This window comes from Mobula hypostoma, chromosome X1, assembly GCF_963921235.1.
Source record: "Mobula hypostoma chromosome X1, sMobHyp1.1, whole genome shotgun sequence".
Classification (NCBI taxonomy): Eukaryota; Metazoa; Chordata; class Chondrichthyes; order Myliobatiformes; family Myliobatidae; genus Mobula; species Mobula hypostoma.
This window is the reverse complement of record NC_086128.1, coordinates 10,429,480-10,455,061: the sequence shown is the minus strand read 5'-3', so window position 1 is coordinate 10,455,061 and position 25,582 is coordinate 10,429,480. Positions and strand designations below refer to the sequence as shown.

General features: G+C 47.1%; 1 protein-coding gene across 4 annotated transcripts in view; it reads right to left on the bottom strand.

Moving 5' to 3' along the window:
* Positions 1-25,582, bottom strand: part of kcnh6a (potassium voltage-gated channel, subfamily H (eag-related), member 6a) — a 164,773-nt gene that overhangs the window by 1,981 nt on the left and 137,210 nt on the right. For all 4 annotated transcript variants that reach the window (XM_063037996.1, XM_063037997.1, XM_063037998.1 and 1 more), the window contains 8 exons: positions 20,370-20,769; positions 15,206-15,405; positions 14,538-14,790; positions 11,962-12,155; positions 6,971-7,070; positions 4,124-4,369; positions 2,116-2,299; positions 984-1,185 (listed from right to left, as the gene is read on the bottom strand). In XM_063037996.1, the coding sequence (XP_062894066.1) occupies positions 984-1,185; positions 2,116-2,299; positions 4,124-4,369; positions 6,971-7,070; positions 11,962-12,155; positions 14,538-14,790; positions 15,206-15,405; positions 20,370-20,769 (1,779 nt within the window). The remainder of the gene's footprint in view (positions 1-983; positions 1,186-2,115; positions 2,300-4,123; positions 4,370-6,970; positions 7,071-11,961; positions 12,156-14,537; positions 14,791-15,205; positions 15,406-20,369; positions 20,770-25,582) is intronic.

Here is a 25,582-nt window from a genome sequence, read left to right as displayed (position 1 = left end):
ACATCCTTTTAAGGTGAGTGAAAAGCCTAGACAGAGTAGATGTGGAAAGGATGTTTCCCATGTTGGGAGAGTCTAGGACAAGAGGGCACAGCCTCAGAATAGAGGGACGTCCATTTAAAACAGAGATGCAGAGAAATTTCTTTAGCCAGAGAGTGGTGAATTTGTGGAACTTGTTACCACTTGCAGCTGTGGAGGTCAGGTCATTGGGTGTATTTAAGGCAGAGACTGATAGGTTCCCGATTGGACATGGTATCAAAGGTTACGGGGAGAAGGCCGGGAATGGAGTTGAGGAGGGGGGGGAAAGGATCAGCCATGATTGAATGGCAGAACAGGATGGGCCAAATGGCCTAATTGACGAATTCTGCTTCTATATCTTATGGTCTTATGGAATGGAGGAAAATTTAGAGGACATGTCAGAAATAGGTTTTTACACAGAGGCTGGTAAGTGCCTGGAACACACTGCTGGGGCCGGTGGTAAAGGCAGATACATCAGGGACATTTAAGAAAATCTTAGATAGATATACGGATGAAAGAAAAAATGGAGGGTTGTAGGCTGTGTAGGAAGGAAGGGTTAGATAGATTGTGGAGTAGGTTTATAAAGGTCGGCATAACATCGTGGGCCAAAGGTCCTGTACTGTGCTGTATTGTTCTATGTTCTAAATGCTTGTTTCCTGTTATCAGAAATGGGCAAAAGCTGCCGACTTACAATTGAAAGTCTAATTTCAGTGGTAATGTGGTCTCTCCAGATGATCTGGGACAGCATCCACCGATGGACAATGGTGGGAGCTTGAGGTGTGGGCACTGAGACTGGAGCTCTGTTGAAGATTATCTCCTCCCAAGCACATACAGCATTGCTATCTATACCACCAACCCACCATGGCTGTAAACAAACATCACGGCTGCCTTTTACAAGCTGATTGGCCATTACTAATGCATTCACATGGACGCTATCGGTCATTTACTTAGGTAAAGGTGTGACGTACCTCCAGAGCAGGTGTTTGTAGTGGAGGGGTAGGTTGAGTAGAAGGTGTGAGTTTGGGTTCTGCGGAGAGGGGCGTGTACACATCGATGGGGTGAGACACTGGGGAGACAGCACTGTAGGCGGGTGGCACGGGCGCTGGTATTGCTTGTCTCTGTAGTAGTTGCAGGATGACATTCATATCCGCTGTCATCCTGGTCTCCAACCTGTGGGGACATGGAAGGAAAGAGAATGGCAGAGGTAGTGGCTAATCCAAGAGGCCCTGTGCCATACCTTGACCAGTGTATTACTGCTGAGGCTCAACAGTTGTCCACCCTGAAACTGGGGCCATACTCTCGTCCTCTCCCCTTCCCATCCCTGCCCAACCTCCACTGACATTCGGTCCTCCCCCTGGCTCAGCAAGAGAACAGAAATCAGAGAGAATTGACAACAAATGAAGCCATTCAGTCCATCAACTAGACTAGTGCTACCTTTCAGCCCCGGGTCTATAAACCTTCAGTGTGACTCAAGTGCACAATATTAGAACAGATGCATCACAATTGCAACTGAGCATTCAGACTGAACTCAGGGCATCCAAATCGTGTAACCTTCAGCTGAACACGTGCAAAGATCAGTGTGTGAGAATGAGAGTGAGTGAGTCTGAGCTGAGGTGGAAATCGGTAGACTTCAGCATGAACATTAAATGCTTTAGGAAAGTAAGGGTATCTGCAAAATTGTCCAAGTTCAAGGACATGTATCAGAAGGAGAAGTTTGGTGTATTGTATTAGTGTATTGCTGTAATTGGGAGAACTGGCATGTGAGTACAGAAAATGAGTATGATTGTTAATACAGAGCACAAATGTAAATGTGAGAACTAAGAATTAGAGTGAGTGTGATATTGAGTAACTAACCAAGTGTATGCTGCTGAGGAGAGGGGTCGTCCTGCTTGAATATAAACAGGCTTTACTACTGTAGAACCGATATGGATCACACAGTCCAGTGAAAACAAGATTGAGTACTGTTCCCACAGTTCGGTAATGTAGCAATCAGCCCCTGCGGAGGGAAAGACGATTGGCCTCCCAACAGGACGCCAGAGTTGATGATCCTGGTCTCAGTCTCTCTGGCTGCCTGAGATGACACCGATGTGTTGTTCTCACCTGTTCAGCTGAGCGTGCAGCATTTCCAGCCTGGACTCCACCTCCAGCCTGGCCCTCTCCTCTAGGCTGGATGCCGTCTCTAGGTTTGCATGAGCTGATAGTGAACGCCTGTGTGGCTCCAAGCACTCAATGCCTTTTCTCTCGGTCCAGAAGCTGAACATATTGGACACACTGGTGTACGTACCTGGTGACAGGAAGTGGGTCAGGTAACTTCAGGCTGATTGACACGCTGCAGAGAAAAACCTCAACCCAACAGCCACAGAATTTAGTAAAGACAGCAAAGAATATGATCAAAGTCATGATAGTGAGATTAAGTAGCAGATCAAACTGCTACTTAATTTATTTTACCAGATATGAGTAGTTTTGATCCACTGTACTATAATGACAAGTTCAAGTTTATTTGTTTATCATGTTGGACCACTGCAGTTTAAACCACATGGTTGAATGGTTTCACTGAGGCAGCCTGATGCCAGACTTGAGCAAATACTGCTGTGGTGTCAGGGACAGTGACTCTCACTTGGGCAGCGGTGGGGAGGTCTGGAGACAAGAGATTCTGACGAAGCTGAAACTGGGCATTGGTGAATAGGTTACCAGCCAGAAAGTGTCGCTTGATAGCACTACTGACAATATCCTTCATTACTTTGCTGAATATTGGCAAATGATTACGTGTTAATTAGCCAGACTCTCTTGTGTCCAGACCTCTCTACAGCCTTGGTCCACAAGTGAGTCTCTGTCCTTGACATCACAGTAGGAATGGAGTTGTCCTGTCTCTTGAGAGCAGGACACACCTGGGCCATTTTCCATTGCTGATGTTGTAACTGCTCTGGAATGGCTTGGCTGGAGGTGTGTTGTCTCACCACACAGTTTTGCTGTGACTAATACTCTCACTGTAACCATTAGACTTTGTAACGGTGTTGGTCTCAGGAGGCAATCAAGATGGATTGTCCACTTCACACCTCTGGCTGAACATGGTTACAAGTGCCTTTGGTACTCACAGCTGGCTCCAGTTATCAGTGGGGATGGTGAACAATTTCCATGAAATGTTTCCAAATGAAACATTAACTCAGAGATACAGGACAAGGAATCTGGACTGAAATACAAATTGTTAGAGGAATATGCAGGTCAGGGGGCAAAGAGATGGTTGGCGTTTGGGTCGAGACCCTGCATCTCCATACTGTATTCCACAGATGTTGCCTGACTGGTTGTTTGACTGGTCTGTGGGGCAGCTGTCCTAGGTTGCACACCAGTCCCTAGATATCTGTGAGAAGCACTCCGTGAGGTGTCTGACTTTGGTGCCCAGGTCAACACTGGACACTGGCCTGGATTCATCCTCTTTCTATTTCAGTGTGGGAGGTTACTGGTACAAGTGAGTGGCTTAATTCAGCCATTACAGAGTACAGCAAGGGCCATTCACAAGTGGTCAAGAGTCACATATGGGCCAGAGACTGTGATACGGATGACAGACTTCCTCCTCTAAAGAACATCAGTGAATCAGGTGTAATTTTATAACAACCTCATAGTTCTGTGGTCACAGTTACCAACGATTTTTTAAATCCCTGATTACTATCTGAATTTAAGTTCTACAGTACTCTGAACTTACATCTTTGGACTGTTAGTTCAGATCTCTGGGACACTCATGACACTGCACTATCACCACAACCAAAGATGCTGATCCGTTACACAGATACTATCTGGGGCTTCCCTGGGTATTTCGCACCCCCCCAAGTCTCAGCTGAGTTTCCGACCACATCTCTTCCCCCTCGCCCAGCACTTCTGTCTCACCATGACAAGAGGACCAGGTAGAAAGAATGGAACTGGGAAACAGGAGATGAGAAGAACAACTTGTTGGAGGAACTCAGCAGGTCAAGTAGAATGTGAGGTGGGTGGGGGGAGGAATTATCATCATTTTAGGTTGAAACTATGCATCAGGGCTCAGCAGACAGGCTAGGCCCTTCCTGAGTACAGACCCGTCGTCCAGTAGATCCTTAAAGCACAGAGGCTGACGTACCTGTGAAGGGATTGGTCCCGTTGCTTTTGTCCCTGTTCTGCAGGTGGCCCATACTGGGAGAGATGGGGTTCACTGTTGTGGCGGGGAACCTGTTCTTCACCTCAGTGATGCTGCAGGTTGAAGCCTTGAAATTCTCGTCACTGGTCTGGGAGCATGGTGTCACGCTGGTATAGTCCCTGGCTGGCTGGGTCCGCTGGGTCATCAGTGGAACCTGGTCACCACCTCGCCCTCCTGCACCCTTACCATCTGCAATACAGCAAATATTCTAGTAAGCTCCTCAGACCAGTCCATTTCTCTCACCTCTCCAGATCCTATCCAGCAGCCCTGCATTGCAATCATTCTTCCAATTGTGATGTGCCTGAGTGGTGATGGGTGCAGACCTGAGGTGGTCTCAGGAGGGCGTTGGATAGGCACGAGAGCACAAAAATACTGTGGCATGGTGGACAGATTGTTGGTCAACAAACTGACAAGACCAGCCTGCAGAGTGGCTGTGTGGGCTTGAGGGCAGGATGCCCATCTTCACCTAGTGTGGATTCCATGAACTGTGATTCCTCCATGAGTGCCTAATCCTGTGACTCTTCTTGTGTGAGCCTGGATACTGGGGTCAGAAAGGCATCTGTTCACAGAGGAATATCGGCCAAGTCGAGAAAGACTCAGGCATTAAGCTACAAGGAGAGGCTGCTAGGATTATTTAAGGTTACAAAGGGGAATGATGGGTGTGGGAGAAGGTCCGACAACTATTGGGAATCCACGTGGGTGATTTGGTGTTCTGGGTGGTTGCAATGGCATGCCTGGGGCCATGTCACCTCTGGAGACCCCGCTGAAAGTTTCAGTGGGGCAAGTGCTTGGGCTCTGCTCACGGAGTGGGTGTAAGGGGTTGGAGATAAGTCAGTGCCCATACGCCAATGATTGGGACCTGCTATTTTAACAGTGGACCTGGGAGGTTGGAGGTGAGATGAGGAGGTGGGACAAGTAAGGAGTTAGAGGTAAGCCCTGCCTTGCACTGTGAAAAGCTTGTTTGTTCAGTGGCTCCTGATGAAGGTTGTTCCTGTGAGAGTGGTCTGCTCTAGAAAGAGTGTTGCCTGGTTGATCATGCCATCCCATGCACAATGGGCATCAAGATCACTGTTGTACTCTAGTGAAATCCCTCTGGATAGAACCTGGTGAATTTCTGGGAATGGGCAATAGCACTATTTACCTTTGCCATCTTTTGTCGGGCTGTCAGTAAAACCTGACTCTCTTGGGGATGGGAACCAACCAGGCTGATATTCTCCCACATCTGATTCTACCTAATCCAAGCAACTGCCTCAGGGCAACATACGTTCAGCAGTTAACCCTACCAAGAGGAAAGTCTTCTCTTTTTTTTTTGTTGACTGGGAACCTGAATGGTCTTCAGGTGGTCCCTTGTCCAGTGGTGGGATCCAATACCCTCGATGTCCAGTGGGGGGGACTGGGACTGGAGCTGGAGTTGGGGTTATAGAAGAGATGGTTACCACAGAGCAGACAGTATCCAGCTCCAGGGCCTACTGAGCCAGCAGCTATGCAGTGTCTAGACAGCTGAGTTAGAGAGTCATACAGCACTGAAAAAGGTCCTTCAGCCCACTGATATCGTGCTCACCCTCCAACACACATTCACACTAATCCTACACCAATCTATTTTACATGAATCACATTTCTTATTAGAATCATAGAGAAGTACAGCACAGAAACAGGCCCTTCGGCCCATCTAATCTGTACCAAAGCATTTAAACTGCCTACCCCCATTGACCTGCACGAAGACCATAGCCCTCGATACCCCTACCATCCATGTACCTATCCAGACTTCTCTTAAACATTGAAATTGAGCTTGTGTGCACCACTTGTGCTGGCAACTTGTTCCACACTCTCATGACCCTCTGAGTGAAGAAGTTTCCCCTCATTTTCCCCTGAAACATTTCACCTTTCATCCTTAACCCATGACCTCTGGTTGTAGTTCCACCCAACCTCAGTGGAAAAAAACTACTTGCATTTACCTTATCTATATCCCTCATAATTTTGTATACCTCTGTCAAATCTATTCAATCTTTCCTCATAACTCAGGTCATTCAGACTTGGCAAAATCCTTGTAAATTTTCTCTGCACTCTTTCAACCTTGTTTACATCTTTCCTGTAAGCAGGTAACCAAAACTGCACACAATACTCCAAACCAGGCCTCATCCCCAAATTATTCTCCCCACAGTTCTATCAACTCGCCCCAAATTCTATGCCTCACCTACTCACAATGGGTAATTTACAGTGGCCAATTAATCTAACATGTACATCCCCTTGGGATGTGGGAGAAAACTGGAGGACCCTGAAGAAACCCACTCTTCACAGGAGACTGTACAAGTTCATACAGACAGTACCAAAGGTCAGGATTAAACCCAGGGTTCTACCAGCTGCATCATGGTGCTGTCCATTGTAACTTCAAATCATCCTGACTCTGCATCAAAAGTTAGGTCTGTTCTAAATCACTTGTTAAAATCAATCCAGTGAGGTAGTGGAGGTGGATGGAGGCGTGGCTGGGAAGTGTCTGTGGCAGTGGGAGGGGGTGAGTACGTTTGTAGGGGTAGTGCTCTCTGATCACTGGCCAGTTTTACCCCCAGCCAGGTTGAATGCAATTCAGGAACTATAGTATTGGGGAGGAAGTGTCATCTATCTCCAGTGTGTCTGATCACTGGCCTATGATCCTCTTCCTCTGCATACATAAGGTTTCGAATGGATGAAATGCTGTGGGTATCAGGCTTCGGCCAGTACTGGCAGTGATCACTAACCAAAGGACAGACACACTCTGCCCCTGCCACCCCACCTGGCAACCTGCTGACTCACCTGTGTCACTCCTGTTCCGGAAGGAAAGTTTGTTCTGATGAAGCTGCCTGCGCCCACCGTCGGAATCATCACTTGGGGGTGAACGGAGGATTCTGTCAGTCTGTTAAGTACAATTTAAGTGGTTCTCGTTACTACCATCGGGACCCACACTCAACAATTCAGAACCAGCTTCTTCCCCTCTACCATCAGATTTCTGAAATGTCCACAAAACCATGAACACAACCTCAAACAGTCCTTCCAGGTGAAACAACACTTCACCTGCGAATCTGACGGGGTCATCGATTGTGCCCGGTGCTCCCAATGTAACCTCCTCTACATTGGAGAGTCCCGTCATAATTTGGGTGACCACATTGTCAAGCACCTCCGCTACATCCTCCAGAAGCAGAGCTTCCCGATGGCCAAACATTTTAATTCCAGTTCCCACTCCTGTTCTGACATGTCAGTCCATGGCCTCCTCTTGTGCCAAGAAGATGCCACCCTCAGTGTGGAGGAGCAACCACTTATATTCCAAACACGAGGAATTCTGCAGATGCTGGAAATTCAAGCACTTCCTCCAACCTGATGGCATGAACATTGACTTCTCTAACTTCCGCTAATGCCCCACCTCCCCCTCGTACCCCATCCGTTATTTATTTATATACACACACTCTTTCTCTCTCTCTCTCTCTCCTTTTTCTCCCTCTGTCCCTCTGACTATACCCCTTGCCCATCCTCTGGGTTTTCCCCCCTCCCTCTTTTCTTTCTCCCTGGGCCTCCTGTCCCATGATCCTCTCGTATCCCCTTTGCCAATCACCTGTCCAGCTCTTGGCTCCATCCCTCTCCCTCCTCTCTTCTCCTATAATTTTGGATCTCCCCCTCCCCCTTTCAAATCTCTTACTAGCTCTTCTTTCAGTTAGTCCTGAAGGGTCTCGGCCCGAAACGTTGACTGTACCTCTTCCAAGAGATGCTGCCTGGCCTGCTGTGTTCACCAGCAACTTTGATGTGTGTTGCTTATATTCCATCTGGACAGTCTCCAACCTGATGGCATGAATATTGATTTCTCCTTCCAGTAAAAAAAATTTCTCCCCCTCCCCTTTTCTATTCCCACTCTCCAGCCTCTTACTTCTCACCTGCCTATCACTTCCCTCTGGATCCTCTCCTCCCCTTTCTCCTAAGGTCCACTCTCCTCTCCTATCAGATTCGTTCCTTCTCTAGCCCTTTGCCTTTCCCACCCACCTGGCTTCACCTTCTAACTTGTCCTCCTTCCCCTCCCCCCAACCCTTTATATTCTGTCATCTTCTCCCTTCCTTTCCAGTCCTGAAGAAGGGTCTTGGCCTGAAACGTCAACTGTTTATTCCTCTCCACAGATGCTGCCTGATCTGCTGAGCTCCTCCGGGTGTGTGTTGCTCTGGATTTCCAGCATCTGCAGAATCTCTTGTGTTTATAAAGTTATTCCTTTTTTTTTTGCATTATGTATCTATTTTTGTAATTTATAGTAATTTGTTAGGTCTTTGTTCTGTACTAAGAGTTTGATTCCCAGCTAGATGCATTCCAGTCCTCGAAAATAAAATTATAAACAGAAGTTTATAGCTGCCCTGCCCTCTTGTACCTGTTTTTGACACTTCAATGATCTGCACAGTTCAACAATTCAGTACTTAGAAAGAACTTGCATTGTCTGCTGCAAGTGATCCATACAACCATAAACTTCACGTCATATTAATCAGTGATAATAAATCTTATTCTGATTGGTAATATTGAATTAGCATCTCACAGAGACGAGTCACAGTGTGAGGTACACGAGTTTAATGGTGCCATTCGCTGTTGGGTGAGGACCAAGGATTGGAAAGCTGCAGATCATTCTAGCTATAATTCAATGGGATAATGGGTGAGTGGCAATTACACTCCACATATCTTTCCCAGAAACCCAACAACCTTTCCTCAGAACTGAACTTTAGAGATTATATATCATCCTGGGAGCCTGCAATTGCTAATGATACAGTCTGACTGGGGCTTGGTATAAGAGTTTGATTCTTAGCCAGTTGCTTTCCAGTCCTCAAATATAAAATTATAAACAGAAGCTCTACACTGCCCTCCTGTACCTTTTTTTTTTGACACTTCAATGAACTGCACAGTTCAACAATTCAGTACTTAGAAAGAACTTGCATTGTCTGCTGCAAGTGATCGCTTTATCTATATTAACGGGGTACAGTCACTGTATCGGGGCTGCACAATGGAAGTCTGAGCCCACAACTCCAGAAATTGGGTGAAGACGCAGCAACTATCACGTCCTGAGAGATCCCTGGCTCTGGGTGTGTACAAGCTGTGCACCCGGTAACAGAAAGAGGGGCAGAGTCAGGGGCCTTACCACCCATGGCTATTCATCGTACATCAGGTCTGTACCGCATTCAAACAACTGTCATGAAATGGAGGGTCCTGTCTGAATTCTGTCCCCAGAAACATTTTGGGCAAAAGGTTGGCACACCACCTTCCTGGTTTCATTTATCACAATTATCTACTTTTAAGGTATCCACACTGGTTGGAAAATCTGTTTTCTGTGTTTTTAAATTGAACAAAACTTTGGTCCCTATTTTCTGTGTTGTCTTGTTTCTCCATTCTAATTATTGTGGAATATTTTGACATATTCTTATGGATCTTGTCACTGCTGGGAGTTGCTACAGAATAAAGTGAAAATGCATTTCCAGCGCTGTGTTCAGCAAGATCTTCCAGTGTCGGCACTTTAAAGCACCCCATGCACTGCACCATGTCTACAATTCTATTTGTGTTTTTCCAGCAGTAGATAAAGTCAACCACACTAAATTAAAGGCTTCACTGTGTTTCAATCCAATAACAGAGAGATCTTGCTCATTGTTTACGCCTGTGATTTTCCTCGGGACATCTGACACACTGTGTATAGTAATGGCACAGACAAGGTTCTCATTGGCTTCACATTTGCTGTTTATAATGATCAGATAATGCAGTTCAGGAATGAGTAACCTCGTCTTGCATTATTTGAGAAATTGATACAAGCAGCATTGTAATTTTGAGTAGGATTTATCCACGCAAGTATTTAACTACAAACAATATTGTGCAGTTTTTACGACGAGGTTCACATAGGATGGGGGAGTGAGCTGCTGCAAGGAGCCAGTGAGGCACAGAATGGCGGAGGAGGAACAGGAGAGGGGCTGGTGGGGGATGGGTGAGGAACCAGTGGGGGGGGGTGGGTAACGAAAGGGCGAGTGGTCAATAAGCAGCTCTTTTCCAGCGAGTGAGAGGACAACTGTGAACAGTAATAGCAGTGATCCCTGACAGCTGGATGACCAGCCTGATGTGAAGGACAGCCGTTGAATTATCCCTCCCCCCCCCCACATGTTCCATGTGGGATGGACTGGGATTTACGTGTTAGGGGGATATATTCCTTAAACATTTTGCCAGGACTGCCACAGGAAACAGGAAGGTGGGAGCAGCCATTGAGCCTCAGGAGTCAGTCTGGCACCTGCAAATTCAATTGCTATTTTTTTTCTTATTAGCCTGTGCCTGACCTGGGTCTGGAGCACTGGATCACACCGAGAGTGATGGCTTTGGGAGATCATGCTCTCAGAGGCTGAAGATCAGGACTGGGGACTGGACAATGCCATTAAGGAGTTCCACTGGTCGGGGGAGGCCTGGCTGTCTCCTGAGCGACCAGCAACACAGGTGCTGGGATATTCAGAAGTTTGTGCTTTTTCCAACCCAAGCACCAGAGTGAGGCAAATGGATATTGTCCATCTGGCACACAGACAGTCCAGAAATGGCCACTAACACCTTTCACTCTGGGCAAGAGTGATTCCTTTACTGCCTAAAGGAGATTAAAAATAACAGATTTACACAAACATTTTATTTATTGAGATACAGCACAGAATAGTGCCTTCCAGCCCTTTAAGCCACGTCCCCCAACAATCCTCCGATTCAATCCTAGCCTAATCACGGGACAATTTACAATGACCAATTAACCTACCAACTGGTACGTCTTCTGAAAAGCACCCGGAGGAAACCCAGGTGGTCAGGGGAGAACGGACAAACTCCTTACAGGCAGCAGTGGGAAATAAACCCGGGTCATCTGTACTGTAAAGCATTGTGCTAACCACAATGCTACCAGGCTGCCCTGTCTGTAGAACAGTTGTCAAAAAATATTAAGAATAACAGGATGCTGGAAACACTCAGTAAACCAGGAAGCATTTCTAGAGAGAGAAGCAGATGAAAGGACATTAATCTGATTCAGTAACTCTGTTTCTATTTCCACAGATGCTGCCTGACCTGCTCAGTGTTTCCAACATTTTCTGTTTTTATTTCAGATTTCTGGCATCCACAGATTTTCTGCTGATTTACTGAGCTCACACTGGTAAATAACAAGGACAAGACGTACAAACTTGGTTTGTGCTTCCACGTATATTTAAGATTAAGAGTGATCAAACTGGGCCGTTCACACTGATGACTGGAACTGAGGAGACAGACTGAGAGAAGCTGTTTCCTGTGGTCAGTGGAGCATCACGTTGGAGCCTCAGTGCAGTGGGAGAGTTAGGGAGCACGTTCTGCTCCAACAAGTGTGAAGGGGTGAGGGAAGGTCAAGGGTTAATGTCCTGGTGCTTGTTCAGAGGATGGAGAGCAACGCTGCACCAATGGGAGACAGCAGCAGAAGGGAAAGAGTGCCATCATCTGCTTTGGTAGGGAGGGCTAGAGTATGGGGAAGGGGGTGATCAAACGGTACGTGTGAATGAGGAGGCACCCGGGACAATGGACACACGTGTGCATGCATGCATACCCTTGCATCCAGACACATGCAATTACACACACGTGCAACTATGCATCGACTTGCATACGCCCAGGAACACATGCACAAACCCACTCCCCACCCCTCCAACACACTGGCACAGTCAATCAAACTGATCTCCCCACATTAAGGAAACACCTCCATCGCTGGGAAACTTGCCAATTCACTTTCTCTCAATAAAATAATAGAAACGGATGAAACTCACATCTCTGAGGTTGAAAGTGATCTCCAAGTTTGTCCAGAAGTTGCTGGAGAAATCGGGGTACATGTCCAGTACCTCCAGCAGGTCCTCCCGTACAATCCGGTGCAAGTCACAGTACGTTAGTGCTCTCACGTCACCGTTCGATTTTCCTGGCCTGGCGTAGAGGCTGATCGGCTCTCCAAAAGTGTCGTTCTTCCCTACATTCCCAAAAGAACAAAAGCATCAGCTGTATGGTGGGGGACACAGTGTACACGAGGTCAGTAATCAGCATCCTCCCTCTCAGCAAGTCCAAAACTCAATTCACTCCAGAGAGCTCAAAGGCCACGGCTGTTTAAACCTTACAACCCGTCAAACCTCCTATTACAGGAAAAAAAAAGAGCCCAAACGCCCTATCAACAATATGGGGACTAGAGCAGGAATACAGTCAGGCCCTCGAGCTCATTAATGTTCACAGTGGAGGTGGGATCAGTTCTGGAAACTTGCTGATGTTGCGCAGGCTGCCCATCATCTGAGCCTGGTGGCATTAGGATCAGTGCAGAGTGTCTCAGGAGCACAAGGCAAGTACTAGTCAGTAATAATGTGAGCTCTTGGACCACTTCAGACATGTCAACATCACTATCTCTCAAACAACAGTGGAGAGGATGTTTCCTATGGTGGGGGAGCCTAGGACTAGAGGGCACAGCCTCAGAATAGAGGGATGTCAATTTAGAACAGAGATGAAGAGGAATTTCTTTAGCCACAGAGTAGTGAATCTGTGGAATTCATTGCCACAGACAGCTGTGGAGGCCAAGTCTTTATGTATATTTGAGGCAGAAGTGGATAAGATTCTTGATTCATCAGGGCATGAAGAGATACGGAGGTGGGGGTGAAGGCAGGAGACTGGGGCTGAGAGAGAAATAGATCAGCCATGATGAAATGGCGGAGCAGACTCGATTGGTCAAATGGCTTAATTCTGCTCCTGTGTCTTATGGTCTCATTTCAGGTTGATAATCCTTCTTTAGAACTGGAAAAGGTGTGAAAACAAGCAGGATGGATAGAACAGAAGGAACGTCCGTGATCACGGTGCAATAAGGAAAGGTTGCTCAAGTTCATTTTCTCTGGAGCAACGGAGGTTGAGGCGAGACCTGGAAAGTTTATAAAACTGAGAGGCACAGACAGCATCTTTTTCCCAAGATGAAATGTCTAATACCAGATGGCATGTATTTAAAGAGAGAAGGGGTTAGTTAAAGCCAAGGGAGATGCGTAGAGCAGCTTTTCCATACGGAAGGTGGTGGTTCTGGATTGTGCTGCCAGGAGTGGTTGTGGAGGCAGATACAATAAGAGGTATTTAACTGGCTCTTAGATAGGCACAAGAAGTATGCAGAGAAGGGAAGGATATGGATTGTGTGCAGGCAGAGGAATTAAGTGTCTTTACCAGCATCATGGGCCGAAGAGTCTGCTCCTGTTCTACACTCTTTTGGAAGTGGTACAAGTGAATCACTGCTTCATTTGGGAAGATTGTTTGGGCTCCTGGATAGTGGGAAAGGAAAAGTTAAAAGGGGCAGGTATTTCATCTCCTGTGGGAAGGCATGGTGAAAATGAAGGGTTATTATAAGGAAAGACTGGGTAAGATGGGTTTATTCTTGTTGCCAAATATGAGGCTAAGGGCTGATCTGAATGAGTTTTATAAAATTATGAATGCTTTTAAGAGAGATAGAGTCTTTTCTCCACGGCAGGAAAGCACATGTTTAACGTGAGATCAGTGGGCCATGGCAACTCTGAGACAGAGTGAGTCAGGGGTCAAGAACATTCCTCATCAGGAGCCACAGCTCCTCCAGGTGAAGCAGTGGGTCTTTGGAATTTTGTCCAGTCGGGTGCACTCCATTCAATGCTCACCATACGGGCTCCTCCGCGATACAGAGTCTACAAGCAGGTTGGGTAGCCACCTTTCAGAACACCTCTCTTCCGTCTTTGACCCTTCCATTGTCTGCACTTTGATTCTCTAACCTGCTCCCACTCTAGCCTCCCACACCATCCCAGTGAAGCCCAGAGAGTCAAACTTCCAACAAGGCACTTACAGCTCTTGGGACCCAACAATGACAATTTCAGATCACTAGTTTTTCCACAGACACACCCACAGACATCTATCCCCCTTACAGAGACCCTGCCCCCCCAGACAGAAACCCTCTCCAGCAGAGCCAGTCAGCCCCCTCTCACTCAGACAGACTCAACCCCTCTGACAGACAAGCCCCCTCAAACAGTTCCAAACCCTCAGACAGACCCATGATCATCCTTAAGACAGAGACAGCCCCTCAGACGGATCCACCCTCCACAGACAAAGTCAATACTCGGACGGATCTCTCGTCCCCAGACAGAGCCACCTGCAGTGAAGGACCTCACTCCTTCAGGCAGATCTACCCACCCACAGACGGATCAGATGGAGTCCACCAAGGCAGGGCCATCCCCCGGTGGAGCCCTCCGCCCTCAGATGGACCGATTTCTCCCAGACAGTGTCGTCACCCAACCGGTTTCAGGTGGATACCCCCTCCTCCGGGCAAACCACACCCCCCTCTAGCATGAACTGAGCGACAGTGACGCACCCAGGATGGCGACAACCACATCATTGCGCAGAATCTCGATGGAACCGCGGGAGATGAAGTAGAGGGCGGTGAGGACATCGCCGTAGTGCACCAAGGTGTCACCCGGGGGTGCATGGGTAGTCTTGAACTTCATGGCGAGGGCCCGCAGGCAGCCAGGGCTGGCTCCGCTGAAGGCCCGGCAGTTCTGCAGCAGACTCCGGTTCAGGTGGAGGCAGATGTCGGCCTGCAGGCACTCAGGGAAACCCTTCAGCACCTGCAAAGAGAAGTCAGCCGTCAGCCCAGCTCCCTACAGCCACACAACGTCTGGGGAGGCACTGGACCTGGACCTGGACCCAGTCCTGGGGGTGGGGGCAGTTCCTCAGGGTCAACACTTGCTCCAACTGTGTCCCTGTACCAGTCAACTCCGGATGACTGACCCATCCTTCGGACACCATCTCTCACCACCCTCCTGATGAGGCAACATTTCCTCAGGCAGCCAATGCTGAGCCACATCCATGCCAGTGCCAGGGCCAGGGCCGATCCCAGAGCCCCACCAGTGGCAGTGCTCTCTGGCCCTGTCTCCATGCCTCAGCCTGTGCAGGTGAGGTGCTATGGACCGAGATCTGGGTGGCTTGAGGGGTTAGTGAAGGGCAGTGACTCTGCCAGTGCCGGCAGCCACGACTACTCACCGCATTCATGTCGATGCCGTTGGTGTAAGACCAGGCGTGCTGGAAGTACTCCTCCAGCCGCTGCCGCAGCGGGTTGGGGATCTGGTGGAAGCGGATAAACTCTTTCACTCGGAGCATCTGGGTGTGGTAGCGGGCAGTGCCCGAGTACAGGCGCTGGATGATGGCCGAGACATTCCCGAAGATACTGGCGTACATGAGAGCTGAGGGTAACAACCACATCAAAGCATTAGGCGGCAGCTCAAAGGATCAACTGAGAATGTACCTTCTCACCTATATCTGGGTTTTGCTGGCCATTGCTTCCTGGTGAAACCGCAGCCATCACTAAATTGGATTAGTTACCTTCATGTTAACCTGCAGGACAGTCTCATGAGACCTGGCATGCATCCTTATACCATAAGACATAGCAGCAGAATTAGGCCATTTGGCTTATCAAATGTGCTCCGTCATTCTATCATGGCTGACTTATTATCCCTCTCAACCCCATTCTCCTGCCTTCTCCCTGTAACCTTTGATGCCCCAACTAATCAAGAATTTATCAACCTCTGCTTTAAATATACTCAATGACTTGGGCCTCCACAGCCGCCTGTGTCAATGAATTTCACAGACTCACCATCCTCTGGCTAAAGAAATTCCTCATCTGTGTTCTAAATGGACATCATTCTCGTCTGAAGCTGTGCCCTCTGGTCCTAGACTCCCCCACACCATAGGTTATGATGAAATGGATCCCTTCTCGACAATCTTCAATTTTGTTACATTACAAAATAGTAGGTTATCAAGCTCATTGCTGACTCCACCACAGATAATCCCATCACTTCTACACCCCTTATATCGCTCTAGCCTTGCAAATTATTTTCTCAACTTTCCTATTATATCTTTCCCAGTTAACTACACTATAGGAGCTAACTAAACTGCCAGTACATGCAGAATACTCAACAAGAGTAAGATGAAGGAGTTCATTATGGACTTTGGGAAAATACACACCAGTCCCATGGAAGGGTCTAATGATGTTAGGATTCACACTTCTTTCTCAATGTAAATTGGAGGTCTAAGTGCACACTACAACTTTAGTGAATAGACTCAGTGCCAACATGAGCACATTGCACTAAGACAGGCTGTTTCCTATTTGCTAATTAAAGGGGCACTCTACATTGGGAGACTTGACAGACCCGCTTCAGAGCTGTTCAGGGACTATCCAAAGCCCACAGAATGTGCTACAACTAACAGGAGGTGCCCGACCACGTCTTTAGCTGCTGGCACTGGGTGTCTCAGTACTGGCACCATAGTACACACTGTGGACCAGCCCTACCAGGTGGGCGATGACAGCAGCTGTCACACCAGCATCACTTATCATTGCAAATGCAGGATCTTTCCCTCACTGATGTCTTTCTACAGTGATGATCTTCTCAGGATCATTTCTACCAACAACAAGTTAAATACATTTTTGTAGTGAAGAAAGCTGATGGGGTCCTAAAGAAGCTTTAACCCCTTAACAAAGCTGTGTATAAAGAGGGGTTATGGTTTAAAGAGACTTAAAGGGTATTTGAGGTAATTTCTTTCACCCAGAGGGAGATGGGAATCTGGAACACTCTGCTGAATGGGTGTAGAAACAGGGACTCTCACAACAGTTGAGAAGTACTTGAATGAACCTTTGAATTGCTAAAGCAAAGCAGGCTCCCAGCCAAGAACTGGGAAACGGGATTAGTATGGATGCATAGTATGAAGGGCCTGGTTCTGTGCTGTCTGGTGGCTGGAAGTGCCCCCTTTCCCTTGGACCCACAGGATGTCCCAGTTGGCCATGAGTTGCCCTGGTTGTGCCAGCCTCAGACTGATGCTCAGGAGCAGTCTGGCTAGTCAGCTGTGGGTGTGGGTGAGAACACTGAGCATGGGACCATGGTGGGGAGGGATAATAGTGCCCTGTGAGGGGAGGAGGCAACAGAGGTGACATCACCAAGAACGTGAGACCCACCAACCCCAAACTCCACACTGGCTTTAAGCATTTCTCAGGGCTGGAAGTTATTTACAACAAATTACCTGGGGGAATGGTGACTAGTGACAGAGCAGGTTGAGGGGTGGGGGGGAGGTGGTATTGAACTAAGTGCAGAGCAGTTATGGGCCTGGGTAAGGAAAGCAGTCAGGGGTGAATTTAGGTGAGTTGCATCTCAGTTTCTGCCTTATTCACTTGCTAAGATTCAGGAAATAGCCAATGATTTGAACTCCCAACAAAGGCCCTCTATTCTTGGGCCAACCAGTGACACCCCAATTACTTCCTTTCCATCCACCTCTTTCCAGAACTTTCTGATCCCAAGCACTGTTGCAATGTTTGAAGGATCACATGGAACAACATGAAAGGATTTATGACAGTCTCTGGGCAGACGTTATAAGCTGGGAAATGTTGATAAGTCTCCTCGTTCTCCAGTTATTCATTATTACCCATTGGCAGCCCAGCAGGGAGCAGGACGACTATGGAGCAGCCTCCTGGGCCCGATGGCCACTACAAAACTATGCCAGACTGCAAGTCCAGTGTCAGATGGGGCACTACAGACCTGACCTGGGTCACATTTATGCTGGTCTGGTACAGCAGGAGGGGGGGGGGGTGCGGGGTGCTCTGCAACAGAAAAACAGACCACTGGAAGAACTCAGCAGGTCAGGCAGCATCTGAGGAGGCAGAAGGTGCAGGTCAATGTACCAGGACTGAGAGAAAAATGGAAAGATTGTCGGCGTAGAGCAGTATTTAGGATGGGGGATGGAGTCTGGAGGGTGATAGGGTGCAACGAGATAGGGAAAGGGTGATGGACAGGTGGAACCAAGTGGGGAGAGGGGACAGCATAGGTGAACATATGGAGAAGAAAACTAGTTTGATAACTGGGTGTGTGGGAGAAGATGTGGGTTACCTGAAGTTGGAAAATTTAGCATTCAGACCATTAAGTTCTAAGGTGTATGGGGTGTCCAGAGGGCGGTGGCACCTCTGGTGAAAGGGCTTGTCGTGTCCACTCTGGGGCAGCCCCCTCAGCTTTGGTCCCCACCGGACACTCAGCTCTCACCTGTGGCTCCAAGTAGCTGTTTACATGGGACAGCGGCCACACCCCGGTACACCGCTTGGACAGGCGGGCTACACCAGGTGATGGTAGCCAGTGGGTCTCATACCCCGGTGAGTTAGAAACATGTCGTAGCACGGGAAGTCAGCTCCCCGGGACTGGGCGGATGAGATCCAACGGCCTGGAAGGCTCTGTAGAGAGCGAAGGGCGTGACGAGGCACAGAAGATGACATAGTCATCCACTGCAAGCAAGGAAGACCCCAGTTGTGACAACGACTCGTACCACTGGACCCAGACTTTGAGGTCGAGAGAGTGGAACTAACCCAGTGCAACAGCTTTTCTACTTCAAAAACTCTGCTGCACAGGCTCCAGTCATCATCTGACACAATGGACAACCACCACCCAAGAAGAACATGGGGTGTTCATTTACTTTGTGTTTGGTCTCTCTGTATCAATGGAGAAGGCTGAAGACAAACAGGTAGGCGTGTGAGTGGAAAGGAGAGTTAGAATGACATGTAACTGGTTGAATTATACGTTGAAGCCTCCATCAGAGGACTCAGTAGATCACAGAAAAACTGAGCTGACATAACATGGAACTCAGGGCACGAAGACTGGGTGTTGCAGGGTTGGAAAGGAAAGCAATCTACCAATTCAGTGCTGTGCTGGGAATATGTTCCAAGGTCCCTGACAATACTTGATTAGGATCAGAGGGAATGGCATCATCCCGTATTCCCTGATGGAAGATAGTGCCTGGTGTACAGAGAAATTTGTGTCCGAACATTCAGAGTCATGAAATAAGCCAGAAGTGATTCTCTATTCCACTCTGACAAACATTGACTTCAATCAGATTGTTGGAACATGCAGCATTATCTAATCACATCTCTAGTGGATACATTTTACTCTAATGAGACAGGTAACATTAAAGAACAGCCCAGCATTACAATTTCACTGAGGAGTACTGAGGCTTTCAATGCAACATGTTTCTTTGTATACACTGGCCATACTGCTGTTGGATGAATCATGGATGTTCTCAGCCCAAACCATGGTATACCCACGACAGATCACAAAGCACACTTCAGCGATTGACAAACTGAGGCCAACAAAGGTAAAATCACTGGAAACATTTAGGTTACAGATCCAAAATTAGGCCTCCTCTACACTGCATCAGCAAATAAGACCATAAGATAGAGGAGCAGAATTAAGCCATTTGGCCCATTGAGTCTGTTCCGCCATTCAATCATGGCTGATCCATTTCCCTCTCAGCCCCAGTCTCCGGCTGTCTTCCCATAACCCTTCGTGCCTTGACAAATCAAGAATCTATCGACCTCCACCTTAAATATACCCAATGACTTGGCCTCCACAGCTGCCAGTGGCACAGCTTCAACAATCTCTGGCTAAAGAAATTCCTCCTCATTTCTGTCCTAAATGGACATCCCTCTATTCTGAGACTGTGTCTTCTAGTCCTAGACTCCCCCTGCATGGAAAACATCCTCTCCACATTCACTCTATCGAGGTCTTTCAACATTCGATGGGTTTCAATGAGATCCCCTCTCATTCTTCTGAATTCCAGTGAGTCCAGGCCCAGGGCCATCAATCTGTCCTCATATCGTAACCCTTTCACTCCCAGAATCACTCTCATGAACCTCCTCTGAACCCTCTCCAATGTCAGCACATCCTTTTTTTTTTAGATAAAGGGCCAAAACTGCTCACAATACTCCACATGTGGTCTGACCAATGCCTCACAAAGCTCCAGCATTACATCCTTGCTTTTATATTCTAGTCCTCTTGAAATGAATGCTAATATTGCATTCGCCTTCCTCACCACAGACATTAGGTATGAAACCACATTAGATACAGTACAGCGTGTCTGTGTTAGTGATGTTTAATGGGACAGAAAAGGAATCAAAGTGCATCTACTTCTTGTTCCTGAGTTGGGGGTGTGTGACAGGGCAACGTATAGGGAACTTTACTCTTTATTCTCCTATGTGTTTTCCATTTGGGGTTGTGTGGCAGGAAAGTATAGAGGGAGATTCAGTCTGTGCCTAGCCTGTACCTTGGAAGTTTGTAATAAGACAGTGTAGAAGGCGGTATCTTTTATCCCTATCACCTAGTAAAGCCAGCACACTTACAGCCAATCAGCATGACGCAGATAGAGAAGATCTTCTCGGAATTGGTGTTGGGGGAAACATTCCCAAATCCGACACTGGTCAGGCTGCTGAAGGTGAAGTATAAAGCTGTCACATACTTGTCCTTAATGGAGGGTCCGGATGAGGCATCGCTGTCATTGTAGCGCTTCCCAATTTGGTCCCCCAGATTGTCTAGCCAGCCGATCTTGTGAACCATGTAAGGTCTCTCCACATTGCCGATGGCATACCAGATGCACGCCAACCAGTGGGCGATGAGTGCAAAGGTGCACATGAGCAGGAAGAGCACCGCGGCTCCGTACTCAGAGTAGCGATCCAACTTGCGGGCGACTCGCACCAGCCGCAGGAGGCGGGCCGTCTTCAGGAGACCAATCAGGGTGGTGGTCTGGAACATAAGGGTTACACTCCATCAGCAACTAGGTCACAGAGAGATGAATAACACCACACGTCTGATACACACAGAATGAGACTGAAGGAGAGTGAGGGTATAAATAGAACAAAGATGACTAACTTGGAAAGCTGGAAGAGTCTTCAAGCAAATATTCCATTCTACTGCTCACAACAGAATCCAATTATGTACCAATATAGCGAATAACACTTATCTCACAATAAGTAAATGTGTAAAGTAATGTAATGATTAAAATATAGAATAACAAATACCAAGTAGAGAGCTATGCAAGAAACCTAGTCAAGGTGTCCAGGAGGTTTGTGCACACAATAAAAAGCTCCTGGGTGCGAGTGACATTCTGAATTCTAATCAGGGATTGGATGATTTGCATGTTGAAAACAGACACCCTATAATTACTTCCAGGTAATTTAATTGAGGGGCTTGGATGACTTCTATGTAACAGAACAGATAATAAGTAGGTGGTATACTGATGTTGTTACTGGACAAATAACCCAGGCAGATGTATATAAGCCTAAAGTGCAGATAAAATAATATTGTCCAATCTGCAGATGTTGGAAATCCAAGCAACGCACACAAACTGCTGGAGGAACTCAGCAGGCCAGGCAGCATCTATGGAAATGAATAAACAGCCCACGTTTCAGGCTGAGACCCTTCAGCAGGACATCATAAGTAACTAATGGGTGTCTGAGTTGGGTGGCCTGCTGGGTTCCCACAGCATTTTGTGTGTGTTACAATAATCTGTGTCCGGTGCTCCTGATGTGGTCTCCTCTGCGTTGGTGAGACCCGTTGTAAATTGGGGGATCACTTTGTTAAGCATCTCCACTCCAACTGCCAAAAGAGGGACTTCCTGGAGGCTAAATATTTTATTTTCAATTCCCATTTCCATTCTGACTTGTCAGTCCATGGCCTCCTCTTGTGCTAAGATGAGACCACCCTCAGCGTAGAGGAGCAACACCTTAAATTCCGTCAGTACCCTCCAACCTGATGGCATGAATACTGATGGTGTGAACTCTAAGGTCCTGAAGGAGTGTGCTGAGCAGCTATGTGGAGTTCTCCAGCACATTTTCAATCTGAGTCTCAGCCTGGAAAGGGTCCCGCCTGTGTGGAAAACATCACGTGTAGTCCCAGTACCCAAGAAGGGCCAACTGAAAGTCTTGACTTACTACCGTCCAGTGGCCCTGACCTCACACATCACGAAGACCCTAGAGAGGCTGGTCCTGGCTCACCTCTGACCCCTGATCAGATCAGCCCTCAATCCCCTGCAGTTTGTCTACCAGGAGCACATTGGGGTTGACGATGCTGTCATCTACCTGCTGAGCAGAGCCTACTCCCATTTGGATAAGCAGGGCAGCACTGTGAGGATCATGTGTTTTGATTTCTCAAGTGCCTTCAATACTATACAGCCCCCATTGCTGGGGAAGAAGCTCCGTTCAATGCAGGTCGACACTTCCATTATATTCTGGATAATGGGCTGCCTGATTGACAAACCACAGCTTGTGTGGCTTCAGAGCTGTGTGTCAGACATGGCTATAAGCAGCACTGAGGCCCCACAGGGGACTGTATTGGCTGTCTTCCTGTTTGCCCTGTATACCATGGACTTTAGATACAACACTGAGTCATGTCATACCCCATCTGCAGAAATTCTCTGATGACTCAGCAATAGCTGGGGTCATAAAGGGAGGACAGGAGGATGAATACTGGGCCCTGGTGGAGGACTTTGTCAAATGGTGCAAGCTGACTCATCTGCAGCTCAACATCAGTAAGACAAATGAGATGGTGATGGACCTTAGGAAGACTAAGCCTGCATTGCTCTCTGTTACTATTGATGGTGAGGACGTGGGTGTGGTGAGGACCTACAAATACCTGGGATGCACCTGGATGACAGACTTGAGTGGAGCACCAACACAGAGACTATGTACAGGAAGGGCCAGAGTCACCTCTACTTCCTGAGGAGACTGAGGTCCTTTGGAGTATGCAGGCCTCTCCTTCACGTGTTCTACCAGTCTGTTGTCGCCAGTACAATTTTCTATGTGATGGTGTGCTGGGGCAATGGCATCAACAGAGGTGATGCTAACAGGCTCAATAAACTGATTAGAAAGGCTGGCTCTGTGAAAGGAGTCAAAATGGACACACTGGAGACTGTGGTAGAACAAAGGACCCTATGGAAAATACTGGCAATTCTGGATAATGTTTCTCACCCTCTGCATGCCACCTTGGCTGAACAGTGGAGCACTTTTAGTAATAGACTAAGACAACTGTGCTGCTCCAAAGAGTGCTATATATGACGTCATTCTTACCCTTGGCCATTAGGCTCTATAATGAGTCAACCTATAGCTGGGGAAGTGATGACCCCCCCCCCCCGCCCTGTTAGACTGTTTGTGGTAACTTGTTTCTTATTCTTTCTACTTCTCTTCTAATATTTGTATCTGTGACACTAATTTCCTTTGGGATCAATAAAGTATCTATCTAACTATCACTAGATACAAAGTGTTTCCCTACACAAACATCTATCACCTGCCCTGTCTCATTCCCTAAAAGTAGATCTAGTATTGCACTCGCTCTAATTGGGACCTCTATGTACTGAATAAGGAAACTTTCCTGAACACATTTAACAAACTCTACCTGACCCCGGCACCTGGGAGACAAAATACCATCCGGGAATCTTGTTCTCATCCATAGAACCTCTAGTGTGTTTAGCTAACTAATGAATCCCCTGTTATTACTTGCCTCTTCCTCCCCCTTCCCTTCTGAGTCACAGAGCTAGAGACCTGACCATTGTGTACTTCCTCTAATAAACATCCTCAAACAGTATCTAAAGTGGTACACTTGTTATTGAGGGAACAGCCACAGGGTCACTCTGCACTGGCTGTCCATTCCCTTCGCCCTCTCCTGACAATCACCCGGGTACCTGCTTTCTGCAAATTCAGGATGATTACCTTCCTGTAGCTCCAATCTGCCATCTCCTTGTTCTCTTGAATGAGCCAGAGATCGTCCAGCACCAGGTCCCTAACACTGTCTGTAAGGAGCCACACCCAGATGCACCTCTCACAGGGGCAGCAGTCAGTTCTGCTATATCTTGCATGAAGTGCACACTACCTACCCAGGATCTATTCTCACTACTGCAGCTAGGCACTCGATTCAAGGTTATTTAATGTCATTTACTGTACACAATTGCAAAGGAGAATTAAACAATTGTTACTCTAGATTTGATGCAGCACAAAAAATAGAAGATAAAGAACACAATAATGATAAGAAAAAAACAATAAATATAACTACATAAGGTACCTTATATACAAACCAACACACACAAAATGCTGGAGGAACTCAGCAGGTCAGGCAGTATCTCTGGAAAAGAGTAAACAGTCCATGTTTCAGGCTGAGACCCTTCCTGACATGCTATTGACATATCTTGTGAAATCTGTTGTTTTGTGGCAGCAATACAGTGAAGACATATTACTAAAAGATAATCTGAAGATAAAGTTCCAATGTCAGGCTTCAACTTCAAGCCAGCACCCCTCCTGATCTCTCCATCACAAACACAAAATCTTAGGATGGACAGTGAAGGGACCACTACTTGTCCTTCAGAAAAAGGAGTGAAATGAGTGAAGGAAGAGGGAAGGGATTGAGAAAGATGAAGAGAAGAAAAAGGGGGAAGGAATGAAAGGTGACATGAGGAGAAAAGTGAAGGGTTGAAAAAGGAATGAAACAAGGAAATGAGAGAACAAGGAGTTAGAGGAAGTAGAGGGAAAGCAGATGAGGTGAGGAGGGTGGGGGGGATGGAAAAAAATGAAAGGAAGAATTGATGAAGGAGGTCTGAAGGTAAGGAAGGATGGAGGAAACAAGAAGAGGGAACACTGAGGAAGAGAGAGGTGAAGAGAGGAAATGGTCCATTATTACAGAGACACGGACATTGAGGAACAATGTGGGCAGCAAGTGGAAAGGGAAGCTTTAAGCACATTACATTGCTGTGGTGCTAATGCATGAGAGGAGAGCAGTGCATCCTGTCTGGCTTAGACATGGATTGGAAGAGACAGGTGGAATATCTTAGACTCAGTTTGCTCTATTTGAATCATAGACTACACTTGCAAATGTAATATTAAGCCGCACATTGAACTGTCTGCTGTTCACTCAAACACTGCATTAGAACCTATTAGTGAAATGACATCAGAGACTGTGACACAATTACTACTGTGCTCAGCCAATCTGTTGCTGTGGCAACTGTCTGGTTGGGGATGATTTGATGAGGTCCAAGCTGCCCTCTGTACTCTGTTCTGCCCCACACCATCAACCCAGCAAATCTGTTTCAGAAAACTGGCTGCAACAAATGCGATCAGTGGAAGTCAGTCAGTCTCAAACACCATTTCCACTGTGGACAGAGGACATACACACTCAAACACACTGGCTTAGTGGAGCCCAACACAGGGAGGTATCTGTACACTGACTAGAGACACTCATAGTTATCTGTATAGCTGTTGCTCAGTTCCTCTCTCAGGGAGATATCTGTACAGTGACTGGTGTCTCTCAATCCCTCTCACAGGGGGATACTTTTCCTTTATACTTTATTGTCACCAAGCAATTGGTACTAGAATGTACAATCATCACAGCGATATTTGATTCTGCGCTTCACACTCCCTGGATTACAAACATTAAATATTAAAAATAGTTAAAATTAGTAACTATTAAAAATTTAAATTATAAATCATAAATAGAAAATAGAAAAATGGGAAGTAAAGTAGTGCAAAAAAAAATCGAGAGGCAGGTCCGGATATTTGGAGGGTATGGCCCAGAT